At 47.6% G+C, this 13,057-nt stretch overlaps 1 protein-coding gene across 6 annotated transcripts in view; it reads left to right on the forward strand.

Annotated features, from left to right (window-relative positions):
• Nucleotides 1-3,874: 3,874 nt before the first annotated feature.
• The window catches only part of MX1 (MX dynamin like GTPase 1), a 60,629-nt gene continuing 51,446 nt past the window's right edge, over nt 3,875-13,057 (forward strand). For 2 of the 6 annotated variants that reach the window (XM_070466797.1, XM_070466799.1), the window contains exon 1: nt 10,844-11,055. In XM_070466797.1, the coding sequence (XP_070322898.1) occupies nt 10,859-11,055 (197 nt within the window). In that variant the 5' untranslated portion in view covers nt 10,844-10,858. Of the gene's footprint in view, nt 4,311-7,917; nt 8,411-9,880; nt 9,903-10,843; nt 11,056-11,472; nt 11,485-13,057 lie in introns of those variants that run through there. The other 4 variants (XM_070466798.1, XM_070466800.1, XM_070466801.1 and 1 more) reach the window with 4 other exon arrangements.

A 13,057-nucleotide genomic window follows, 5' to 3' on the forward strand; every position in this document is an offset into this window, starting at 1 on the left:
ACTCCATGTTGGATCTGTTTCTTTTCCTTTGACCTTTGCTGTTCATTGCTTTTGTTCTGTCTATAGCTATGTTGTCATTGTTTAGTCTCTAAGTTGTGTCCAACTCTTTGTGACCCCATGGACTCTATCCCACCAGGCTCCTCTGTTCATGGCACTTTCCAGGCAAGAATACTGGGGTGGGTTGCCATTTCCTTCTCCAGGGGATCTTGCTGACCCAGGGATTGAACCTGAGTCTCCTGCATTGCACGCAGATTCTTTACTGCAGAGCCGCCTGGCAAGTTCATCTATAGCTATAAGCATACATAATGGCCTGCCTTGGGGACCGTGCCCCTCTACCTGAATGTTAAACCAAACTGCCTTTGTTCAGCTCACAAGGAGATACCCAGACTTGCCCAACTCTGAATGGTTGCAGGAAAGAAGAAATTAACACAACTCCTCTCCAAGACTGTGAAACCAGGAGATGTTTTGCAAGACTTAAGGCCTTTTTATTTCACTTCTTCACCTTCTCCCCTTCTCTGTTCTATAAAAGAAATTAGCATCCAGACCCCCATAAGATGGTACTCTAGAACTCTAGTTCACCATCTTCTTGGATGGCTAACTCTTTGATAAAGTCACTGTTCTTTGTGATAGCTTACGGTGAACGGTGCCAAGCTTGTGGTCTCTAAAGGAGAAAATTTCATTCTGGGACCAAAGACACAGTCTCAGTCACTCAGAGCTTCGTGCAGCATATATTTCATTAAAGTGAAAGGGTAGAGACAGCTTTTGACATAGACATCAGAAAGAGGTAGAAAGAGTACCCCTCTTTTTGAGGTTAAGCAGAGCTTTATACATTTTTCAGTTGGCTACTAAGAATAGATAAAAAATACTTCAAGATTGCAAAACTTTTGCTAGACCTCTTTCCCACAACATATATCTTAGATAATATCAGCATAAGATTAGCCAAGGAGAATGGGCTCCTGGGCACCGTGTCTTCAAGGGAGAAAGCAGTGATATACGAAAACAGACTCCAAGGCAAGATTTGTTACAATTATAATCATTAATGTGGAGCCTAAGAAAAGCATTTTCCAGGAGTAAGATATATTGTGATATATCATTAACTCTGGCCTTAAAGAAAAAAACCAATTTTCAGACAAGATATGTTGTTGCAATGCAGAGCTTTAAGAAAAGTATGTCCTTGAGCAAGATGTATTGTTGCTTAGAGGGCCCATGTGACTAAGGCAAAACAATGTGAAAAAAAAAAAGAATGTTTGCCTCCTCCTCCTTAAGGGGCCTTGGACTATCTATCAACCTGCCTAAGCTTTAACTTTCTCACTTGCCTCAACACCTTGTCTCCCAAATTATTGGTCTGTCGTGTAGTGAGCACAGCAAGCTTGGACTTAGTAGCTATAAGACAAAGGACTATCCACAAGAAGGTATCTACAGGTGGGATAAACAAATTTGGATTGTCCATCTCGTTTCTAATCCTTGAGGTCCTAAAATGCCCCCTTTGTCATGCATAGTGACATGGTATAATGGTTATCTATTTTTACATAACAAATTACTCCAAATTTTAGCCCTGAAATTTCCTCACCATTTCTTGGCTCAGGAATTCACATGAGCCTCAGACTGGTGCCTCTGGCCCAGGGTCTTTCCTGAAGTTTCAGTCCAGCCATGGACCAGTCAGCTACACTTGAGGCAGGAGATAGATGGGTTTCAGGTCAGACATTTGAAGATGAAGTTCCAATATTCTGACCATCTGATGCGAAGAGCCAACTCATTGGAAAAGACCCTGATGTTAGAAAAGCTTGAAGGTAGGAGGAGAAGGGGATGATGAGGATGAGATGGTTGGATGGCATCACCAACTCAATGGACATGAGTTTGGGCAAACTCTGGGAGATGGTGAAGGACAGGGAAGCCTAGTGTGCTTCAGTCCACAGGGTTGCAAAGAGTCAGACATAACTTAGCAACTAAACAACAAGAGGTTAGAGGTTTACAGACAGAAATATCTTCCAGATAGAAATAATAACAGGAACAGGGTAAATAGCTGGCTTTGCCTCTAGATAGACAATTAAGAGGAACAGTAATGGCATTGGCAAGAGCCCTGTCCAGATAAGAGATAAAGACCACATATTTCTCATCCTCGAGGTCAAGGAGACCTTCTCGATTGCACATGCACAGGAAGGCTCCTTGGGGGTCAAAAACAGAGGGAGTTGGCACTCTCCCTACAGGTAGTGATGTCAACCTTCCTGGGGGCCTCTTAGCTGGAATCCAACTTGGCTAAGAGATGTGTGCATACATGGGAGGATCCTGAGATATACCAAATGCAGCCTCAGAACCACGGAAAGCAAGATGATTGGCCAGAGGAAACCTGGAAGAAATGCCCCATGTAAGTAATTCAAACTACCATAAGGGCGTGACTCTGAGCCCACCCGTGTGTGTCTATTCACACCTACTCTTTTTTCTCCTAATAACCACTTTACTTGTGGAAAATTATTTCTACAAAGCCAATGGGCCAGGCACCTTATCACCAGCCACTGGCCCTGGTGGTCTAATGGCTAGGATTCAGTGCTCTCACTGCTGGGGCCTGACTTCAGTCTCTGGCTAGGGAAACCAAACCTTGCTGCAAGCTGCTGCAGGCCAAGGTCACCCCAGATCAAGTCCATTTCTCTGAGCTCCATTTCCTATTTCATTTATTTTTGCAATCTTCCAGATCATGTCAATTAGCCCAGTGCCTGACGTGGTCACTCCACAGATGCTCCATAACCAAGAGATGGCAATTTTAACACAAAAATTCAACTTTATTCCATAAATCATGGAACTCAGTTGCAGGCAGAGGAGGAACTGAGTTGGAATTTGCAGGAAATTGGTGCAAAGAACAGCCTGGACGGACCAATTCCCATTCCCCTGGGGAGAGTTCCCCGGAAGGCAGGTAACATGCACTGTTGCCTCCTCCATTGGAATATCAAACCTTCACCAAGTGATCACGACGAATGCCAGCTGGACAGCTGGCCCTTATCCAGGAAAAAATGATTTTGGAATGGCCACCAACCGTCCCCAGTGACTCCACTTTGGGTCACATGAGAGCTTCCCGAGTAGCTCAACGGTAAAGAATCTGTCTGCAATACAGGAGATCTGACAGGAGATGCGAGTTTGATCCCTGGGAGTTCCATTCCTGGGTCAGGAAGATCACCTGGAGGAAGAAATGACAACCCTCTCCAGTATTTTTGCCTGGGAAATCCCATGGACAAATATGTCTGGTGGGCTACAGTCTCCGTGGTTGCAAAGAGTCCAACTGGGCGACTAACAACACCACCAAGCCTCGTTCCAGGGCCACCAGCTCAGCTCCACCAGAGTGACAGACCCTGCGTTTCTAATAAGCTCCAAGGTGAAGCCAATACTGCTGGCGGGGGGACCCTCCTTTGAGAAGCACGGATATATGTCACCCGCCCAAAAGAGAAAACGCGGCAGCGACACCAGACACTCAGTCTTCAGGGGGGACTGACAGGGCCCTGACCAGCGTCAGAGAGGGGAGCATGACCCCGGTGGGTCGGTTCCCAGGCCCCCCGGAGCCCCGCGCAACCCCGCGCTCCGGAAGAACTGCGTCCAGGCTGGATGCAAGGTCCCAGCTGCAGCGCGGCCACAACGCGCAGCGCACAAGACAGCCAGGTTGCGAAACTATCCGGCGGGGCTGGGGGCGGACCCCTAACCCCACCCCCTCCACCCTCGGCGCGTCCTTCCGTCTCCCGAGGCTCCGCCCCTCTCCCCCTTCCCCGCCCCCCGCGCACCGCCCCCTCCTCTCCGGATCTGGACTCTAGGGAGGCGCCAGTAGGACTTCCTTTCTCTGATCCGAGAAGAAGAAACCGAAACCCAACTTGAATAGACTGGGAAACCGGAGACCAGAAACTGATAGCCTTAGGGGGAACTCTCCGGGGGTCATATAAGGACCACTCTGCAGGAACAGAGCCAATCCTCCGACTCTTAACTCACTCATTCTTTAATTCTAGCAACATTTATTGAAATGCTATGTGTCAGGAATTGTGCTTGGATCACAAGGATAGCAACAAACATCACCAACTTGTCCGCCAGGTTGATGGCCTGTAGCAGACAGGGCGTACAGAAAAAGACCAAGACGGTGTGATGAAGCCATGGTCCCGGGAAGCTGGGAGCTGGGGCATGCGGCTCCCAGAAAGCAAGTCAAGTCCTTTAGGCCAGGAGAAGGACGGAGGCTGGCTGACTTCTGGGGAGAAGCCCAGGTGGAAGATGAGAGCCCTGAATTGGAAGTTCTTGTGCAGTGAGGAGGCATTACATTCGGGCAGTGGAGGTGGAACGAGGTGAGGCTGGGCATGCCAAGCTGAGCAGGTTGGAATGCCTCTACCGGCTCCCACCCCTGCAGTGGGGTGCGGGGTTCCATTTGCTTCCCACAGGCATCTGAGCTACAGGTAGGGAGTGATGCCTAGAAGACTGCCCAGCCTGGTTTCCCATCAACACCAGTGCACCTCTCCTCTGCAAAGCCAGGCCAGCAGGTAATGAGAGAGCTGGACAAGAGCCAAAGAGACCTACAGAGCCCTGAGCACCCAGGACTGCATAGGCAGGAGGGGTTCTGGGGTCAGTGTGATTTTTTTAGCCTCATCTTGATATGCTTTCCTGGAAAAGACCCTGATGTTGGGAAAGATTGAGGGCAGGAGGAGCAGGGGGAGACAGAGGATGAGATGGTTGGATGGCGTCATCAACTCAATGGACATGAGTTTGAGCAAACTCTGGGAGATGGTGAAGGAGAGGGAAGCCTGGCATGCTGCAGTCCATGGGTTGCAAAGAATAGGGCATGACTGAGCGATTGAGCAGCAACAAATGCTTTCCTGTGGATGCTGTGTTTCCGCCAGACACTTCAATGAAGTTAGGAAACAGTAAGAGGGTAGGGGGCTTCCCAGATGGCACGAGTGGTAAAGAACCCACCCGCCAATGCAGGAAACATGGGTTCAATCCCCATAAGAGACATGGGTTCAATCCCTGGGTGGGGAAGAGCCGCTGGAGGAGGACATGGCAACCCACTCTGGTATTCTTGCCTGGAAAATCCCCATGGACAGAGGAGCCTGGCAGGCTACAGTCCATGAGGCTGCAGAGAGTGGGACCCGACTGAGTGACTAAGCACACACGTGATTACTAAGCACCCACTGTTGGTAGGTGGTTAGGCACTGGAGCATCCAAGCTTGATAGACCTTTATCAAGATGACAGCCTCATTGAGGAGGTGGCCGTATCCCCACTATTCAGAACATCCATCTGAAATGCAAAGCATCTTTGCCTGAGCTAATTAAGCCCACGGAAGGGGAGGCTGGAAGAGGTGCGACCCAGGCTTAGCTGCAGAGACAAGAAACACACAGTTGGGACTTGGCCAGAAAGGAGAATCTGGGAGCCCAGGATGACAGGTCAGCAGAAATGTGATCAGGGGTGGTGAATGGGGGTGCTGAGCCTGGAGGGCAACTCTTAAGGGCTAAGAGTTTGACACTTAACCTGGTAGAATATAGAGTCATCAGTGTCTCTCTAGTAGGGGAAGAATAGTCCATGATTCAGGTAAAAGGCTGTGAACTTCCTAAGAACAAGAGCGGCATCTTGTCAGCTTTAGCATGGAGAGAAGATGCTAGGGAACCCAGGCTTAAGAATAAAAGCTTGATTGCAGTCTAAGCTCCCCTACTTCCTAGTCAAGGGGCCAAGAGTAACCTAACTTGTTGGCCTCCCCTCACAGGGTGGTTGTGAAGGTGAGTTACTTTCTCAGGGTGGCACCCACACACTATGGCCTAGAGCATATAAGCTATTATTGTCTTATTATTGAATTACATCCTCAACAAGCCCCTGAGTTCTTTAGGGAACTACTTTCTAAGGTGCATATGGAAGCAGCAGGTACCAAAATCCCAGGCCAGGAGGCGAGAGGGGGAGGAGAGTTAAGCATCTGGGCACCAATTTTAAGGATGCACTTGACCTACTGAGAGTGAGCGATTCTTTAAACCCTGAACTCCAGGCACCTCACTCACCTGTTTCTAGTTCTGGCCCGGGCAGTGACTTTTGCCCTGGCCAATTTTCACTTTTGCCAATGGCTTTTCCTGAGTTCATTTCTGTACAGGAGTCAAGGGGAGAGCCTTCTGTGGTTTGAAGAAGTAAGATCATGCCTCAGATTTAAGTCTTCACTCTTCTTTGTGTCAGCTAAAAAAAATACATGCAACCTAAAAGTTGGGAGATATGCGTTATTCAGCAGAAACTTTTAGGACTGCAGGCCCAGGAGACAGCATCTCAAGTGACCCTGAGAAAACTGCTCCGAGAAAAAGGGGGCTGGGGAGAAGTCAGGTTATACAGATGTTTTGCAACAAAGAGCAGGTAGTTTGAATGCCAATTTTTTTTTCAAATAAATTACAGAAAACCATACATCCCAAGTTAAAGAATTTAGTGGTTTTTCTTTGTATGCACCTAGTCCAAGCTATGGTTTTTTCAGTAGTCATGTATGGATATGAGAGTTGGACCATAGAGAAAGCTGAGCGCCAAAGAAATGACACTTTTGAGCTGTGGTGTTGGAGAAGACTCTTGAGAGTCCCTTGGACTGCAAGGAGATCCAAACAGTCTATCTTTTTTTTTTTTTTCTTGGAATAAGAACTTTTATTTTTTTTTTCTTTTTTTTCTTTTTTTTATTAGTTGGAGGCTAATTACTTTACATCATTACAGTAGTTTTTGTTATACATTGAAATGAATTAGCCATGGATTTACATGTATTCCCCATCCCAGTCCCCCCTCCCACCTCCCTCTCCACCCGATCCCTCTGGGTCTTCCCAGTGCACCAGGCCCTAGCACTTGTCTCATGTACCCAGCCTGGGCTGGTTATCTGTTTCACCCTAGATAATATACATGTTTCAATGCTGTTCTCTTGAAACATCCCACCCTCGCCTTCTCCCAGAGGCCACAAGTCTGTTCTATACATCTGAGTCTCTTTTTCTGTTTTGCATATAGGGTTATCATTACCATATTTCTAAAGTCCATATATATGTGTTAGTATACTGTAATGGTCTTTATCTTTCTGGCTTACTTCGCTCTGTATAATGGGCTCCAGTTTCATCCATCTCATTAGAACTGATTCAAATGAATTCTTTTTAATGGCTGAGTAATATTCCATGGTGTATATGTACCACAGCTTCCTCATCCATTCGTCTGCTGATGGGCATCTGGGTTGCTTCCATGTCCTGGCTATTATAAACAGTGCTGCGATGAACATTGGGGTGCACGTGTCTCTTTCAGATCTGGTTTCCTTGGTGTGTATGCCCAGAAGTGGGATTGCTGGGTCATATGGCAGTTCTATTTCCAGCTTTTTAAGAAATCTCCACACTGTTTTCCATAGTGGCTGTACTAGTTTGCATTCCCACCAACAGTGTAAGAGGGTTCCCTTTTCTCCACACCCTCTCCAGCATTTATTGCTTGTAGTCTTTTGGATAGCAGCCATCCTGACTGGCGTGTAATGGTACCTCATTGTGGTTTTGATTTGCATTTCTCTGATAATGAGTGATGTTGAGCATCTTTTCATGTGTTTGTTAGCCATCTGTATGTCTTCCTTGGAGAAATGTCTGTTGAGTTCTTTGGCCCATTTTTTGATTGGGTCATTTATTTTTCTGGAGTTGAGCTGGAGGAGTTGCTTGTATATTTTTGAGATTAATCCTTTGTCTGTTGCTTCATTTGCTATTATTTTCTCCCAATCTGAGGGCTGTCTTTTCACCTTGCTTATAGTTTCCTTTGTTGTGCAAAAGCTTTTAAGTTTCATTAGGTCCCATTTGTTTATTTTTGCTTTTATTTCTAAAATTCTGGGATGTGGGTCATAGAGGATCCTGCTGTGATTTATGTCGGAGAGTCAAACAGTCTATCTTAAAGGAAATCAGTTCTGAATATTTATTGGAAGGACTGATGCTGAAGCTGAAACTCCAATACTTTGGCCACGTGATGTGCCGAAATGACTCACTGGAAAAGACCCTGATGCTGGGAAAGATTGAAGGTGACAGGAGAAGGGGTCGACAGAGGATGAGATGGTTGGATGGCATCACCGACTCAATCGCCATGAGTTTGAGTAAACTCTGAGAGTTGGTGATGGACAGGGAGGCCTGGTGTGCTGCAGTCCATGGGGTCACAAACAGTTGGACACGACTGAGCGACTGAACTGAACTGAACTTGAACATTCTCTGGCATTGCCTTTCTTCGGGATTGGAATGAAAACTAGCCTTTTTTAGTCCTGTGGGCACTGCTGAGTTTTCCAAATTTGCTGACATATTGAGTGCAGCATTTTAACAGCATCATCTTTTCAATCTGAAATAGCGCAGCTGGAATTCCATCATCTCTACTAGCTTTGTTTGTAGTGGTGCTTCTTAAGGCCCACTTGACTTCACACTCCAAGATGTCTGGCTCTAGGTGAGTGATCACACCATGGTGGTTTTCCAGGTCATTAAAATCTGTTTTGTACAGTTCTGTATATTCTTGCTACCTCTTCTTAATATCTTCTGCTTCTGTTATGTCCATACCATTTCTGTCCTTTATTGAGCCCATCTTTGCATGAAATATTTCCCTGGTATCTCTAATTTTCTCTAGAAGAGACCTCTAGTCTTTCCCATTCTGTTGTTTTCCTCTATTTTTTGCATTGATCACCGAGGAAGGCTTTCTTATCTCTCCTTGCTATTCTTTGGAACTCTGCAGTCAGATGGGTTTCTCTTTCCTTTTCTCCTTTGCCTTTCACATCTTTTCTTTTCTCAGCTATGTGTGAGACCTCCTCAGACAACCATTGTGCCTTTTTGCATTTCTTTTTCTTGGGGATGGTCTTGATCACTGCCTCTTGTACAATGGTACGAAGCTCTATCCATAGTTCTTCAGGCACTGAGTCTATCAGATCTAATCCTTTGAGTCTACTTGTCACTTCCACTGTATAATTATAAGGGGGTTGATTTAGGTCATACCTGAATAGCCTAGTGGTTTTCCCTACTTTCTTCAATTTAAGTCTGAATTTGGCAATAAGGAGTTCATGATCTGAGCCACAGTCAGCTCCTGGTCTTGTTTTTGCTGACTGTATAGAGCTTCTCCATCTTTGGCTGCAAAGAATATAATCAATCTGATTTCAGTATTGACCATCTGGTGATGTCCATGTGTAGCATCCCCTCTTGTGTTTTTGGAAGAGAGTGCCGTGATGGCTGCTAGATGGCAAGTATTCTCCTTCCTGAGTGCCTTTAGGGCTCACCAGTTCACCGTAAGCTGTGGCTACAATGGCTGGTGACTGTGACATCCTTGTTTACTGATACATCAGGAAATATTCCATTTCTCATTTGTAACTAGGAAGTAACTGAGGCCTGGATGGGTAAGCAGCCATGCAAGGGCTCCTTGATAATTGCTGGGGAAGCCTGTGTTCTCCCATTAGACCTCAGGAAAGGGCCCCATAGAACATGCCAGACTTCATGCCAGGCAGCTGCTCTGTGTGGCCCCCTCCCCTTCTTTTGGGTGCCAGCACATTGAAATTGGTTCCACCCAAGTTTTCCCGATGTGGCTGAAGAACGTCATTTGCCATATCAGTAGACAAAAGATATTGCAGCCATCACGCCAGCAGCCACTGCATTTTTTGACCTGTGACTGTATATGCTTGAGGGATTCAGGATGAGAAAAAGTGGGATGCTGGCCCTAGACAGCTAAGGTGCACATCAAAGGAATAATTTCAAGGAGCCCAGACTCTTGCATCTTCCCATACATAGAAAAGTGCTGAATTTATGAACTTGAGATGTCTGTTTTTTCTTTAATTAACAGTAACTTTGTTAATATTTTCAGTACCTGGATTTTGTTGCAAAAACTCCTTTATATTCTGGCTCCTCTCTGACCTGTTTGGAGCCATCCCTAAGAGCAATCTGAGAGGCTCTCTTCCAGGGTAAGTCCTCAGCAAGTCCACCAAGTAAAATATAATTCTCAGTTTTTTTAGGTGAGCAGTTTTTTTTCTAAAGTCTACATCTGACCCCAGCATTTGGAAAAAGAGCAGTTCTGGGTCTTTGTGTAGGGGGCAGGAGACCCTCTCTAACCACAGGAGTCTTTGTGGGGAAGATACTTGTTTAGCTGAGCCAAGGAGAATGGAGGTGGGGTGCCAGCCCTTTCCAAAATGAAATTTTACTCCTCACTCCCAGAGCCCTCCCGGGGGGCTCATCTTTGGGTCTGTTTGACCTTTGTCCCCCACTTTCTACTCATTTCCATCCTGAAGAAATCAAATGAGCTAAACTTCAGGGAGGGCTTGGGACTTCCCTGGTGGTCCAGGGAACCCTTTGCTTCCAATTCAGGGGGCACAGGTTCGATCCCTGGTCAAGAAACCAAGATCCCATATGACATGCAGAGCGGTCAAGAAATTAAAGCGGGGGGGGGGGGGGGGGGGGGGGGGGGGCGGGGCTTGAAGAAGATAATGAAAATTGAGAAAGGAGCCTGATGTAGGGATGTAGGTCTGGGTGAGGAGGGGGCTAAGGGGGTAGCTCCCTAGCATGCTTTAGAATCCCTACCAGTGATGGAATGTTCCTAGTGAGCCTACAGCAGGAGTTTGATACCCAGTTATCAATGCCTGTGTTCAAACAACCAAAGGTTAAGGGCCCAGCTAGGCTCCAAGCTACTTTCGGCTTTGGATGACTCAGGGCTGCTTGAACAGAGGTTCTCAAACTGCCAGGAACGTCAGAAGGGCCGGCTAAAGCTCGGAGTTTCTGATGCAGCAGGTCTGGGTGCGGGCCGAGAATCTGCATTTCCCGCAAGCGCCTCGGGGTGCTGTTGGTGCGGGGCGCACCTCGAGTGCCTCTGAGAGGATACAGCTGAGGGTGCGGGGCGCAGGGACCTCGGGAGGCGCCAGTGAGAATGTGCGCCGCCGGTTCGGTTTCGGTTTCCTTTCTGATCCGCAGCCCTGAACGTTTTCTAGGAGTTTCGTTTCCCCGAGGCTGGGTAGCAGAAGCGGGAGGGGGAGGCGGGGTCGGCGAGCTAGGGGCGGCGCTCGCGCTGCTTAAAGGCGAGGAGGGCGAGCGCTGGGAGCCTGCCTGTCACTGCGCTGGGGACGGGTAAGTGTAGCGCTCCTGGGTCTGGGCACCCTCCGCCGGTCGGGGCATTTGGGCGTTTGGCTGGGAGTTGAGCGCTCTGGGGTGCGATATTGCGCAGACTAGTAATAGTAGAAATGAAAATGATTAATAGTGATGGCATCCCAGAATTCTTGCCTGGAGAATCCCATGGACAGAGGAGTCTGGTGGGCTACAGTCCATGGGGTCGTAAAGAGTTGGACACGACTGAAGCGACTTAGCACGCAATAGTGACGATGACATGATGATGATAATGCAATGTTGGCTGGGTTCAGAGCATACTTGATTCTGCTTTCCCACCGACACGGTGCTGAGGCTCTTGAGTGATGCATCAAAAGCAGCATGACGCCCCTCCCGTCCTCCAAGCACTGGCGATTTTTCTGCCTGAAGAAATAGGAAGGTGGAGCAGAGCAGGTAAAGAGGGGCTCCGAGGGAGCAAAGGAGTGCAAGTGAAACAAGTCAACCCCGGGGGCGGGGAGGCATCCTTGGAAGCGCAAGGACCCGGGGATCTTCCCCAGTCTCGCTGAAAAGAGCGAGGTTGGAGCCGAGGGTCTCCGCGAACAGGTTTTGCCTGCGGGAGCTTCTCTATAGAAAGCCGGGCCGGGGCTGGCCGGGAAGATGGGGCATGCACTGAAGTGCCCTGCGCGGAGTACAAGTCGCCCAGGTGATGGAGAGCTGCTTCCCGCAGCTTGTGCAGCGGGATGCGATGGTGTAGGGCCGGGCGCAGTTAGTTTTCCGGGTGGAGCGAGATAGGACAGCCCTGGGGGCTGACCGAAAGCCCAGGCATCGCTGAGACCTGCAACCTGCAGATCAGCCAGGGGTGGCATTCTCAGAATTAATAAGTCAAATTTTAAATCAAGTTTTTATTGGAAGTAGGGAAGTAGGAGGGGATGTGTTAACTTCTTCTTTACTGTAGTCTTTCACAGGCGGCTGGGTCAGGATGCTTCTTGTGAGCTGAAAAAAATATTTTAGTTTCACATCTTGGCTTGGGGGCCATTGTGTTTAAGCTGTAGGGAACATCCCTTTAATGATTAACTTGTGGCAAAAGCAGTAGTGTTACAGGAAGGGGGGACCCCTTCCAGGGCCCGAAACTGAGTTCTTATCTAACACTTGGAAATGGGGTGTCCAAGGAGACTCTTGTGCTTTCAAAGCAAGAGATTTTATCGGGACAGGGCCCCCGGGCAGAGAGCAGGAGGGTAAGGGAACCCAGGAGAACTGCTCTGCCAAGTGGCTCGCAGTCTTGGGTTTTATGGTGATGGGATAGTTTCCGGGTTGTCTTTAGCCAATCATTCTGATTCAGGGTCCTTCCTGGCACCTTGGTCAGCCAAGATGGATGCCAGCGAGAAGGATTCTGGGAGGTGGTCAGACACGCAGTGTCTCCTTTTGACTTTTCCCGGACTTTTTCGGTTGGTGGTGGCTTATTAGTTCCCTGTTCTTTACCAAGACCTCCTGTCATAAAACAACTCATGCAAGTGGTTACTGTAGTGCCTGGCCAGGGTGGGCGGTTTCAGTCAGTGTTCTTCCCCTAACAATAGAATATAAAGGTAAAAGTAAAAGAAACAGCTCTAATATGGTGTCAGATTTGTTATTCCCTATTACAATCATAAACAATTTAAATGTCAGTGAGTTTTTGGAAGGTGAAACACTTCTATGAGAAAAAGCCAATATAAATTCTTAAAGGATTAGCTGGACTGAATTATTTAGGCTGGTCTGTTCAACAAGTGCAGCCAGATGCTGAATGTGACGAGTAAGTAAAACACTGATTTTTATTACTGAGATGGCCTTGCCCCAAAGATCCAAATTGATTTTCAAAGACTGTCTGAGATAGGTACAGATATTTAAGATGAACAGACAAAACTCACAAGACTTGGTTTTCACGGAATGTCACTTTATGAAACAAAGAGAGGGACTTTTTCGTTCTCAAAGCACCCATGGTCATCGAGAGCTAGCCCTGGGGATCAATGATGCCACATGACTGGGCTGGGTA

Source organism: Odocoileus virginianus, chromosome 4 (assembly GCF_023699985.2).
Source record: "Odocoileus virginianus isolate 20LAN1187 ecotype Illinois chromosome 4, Ovbor_1.2, whole genome shotgun sequence".
Taxonomy (NCBI): domain Eukaryota; kingdom Metazoa; phylum Chordata; class Mammalia; order Artiodactyla; family Cervidae; genus Odocoileus; species Odocoileus virginianus.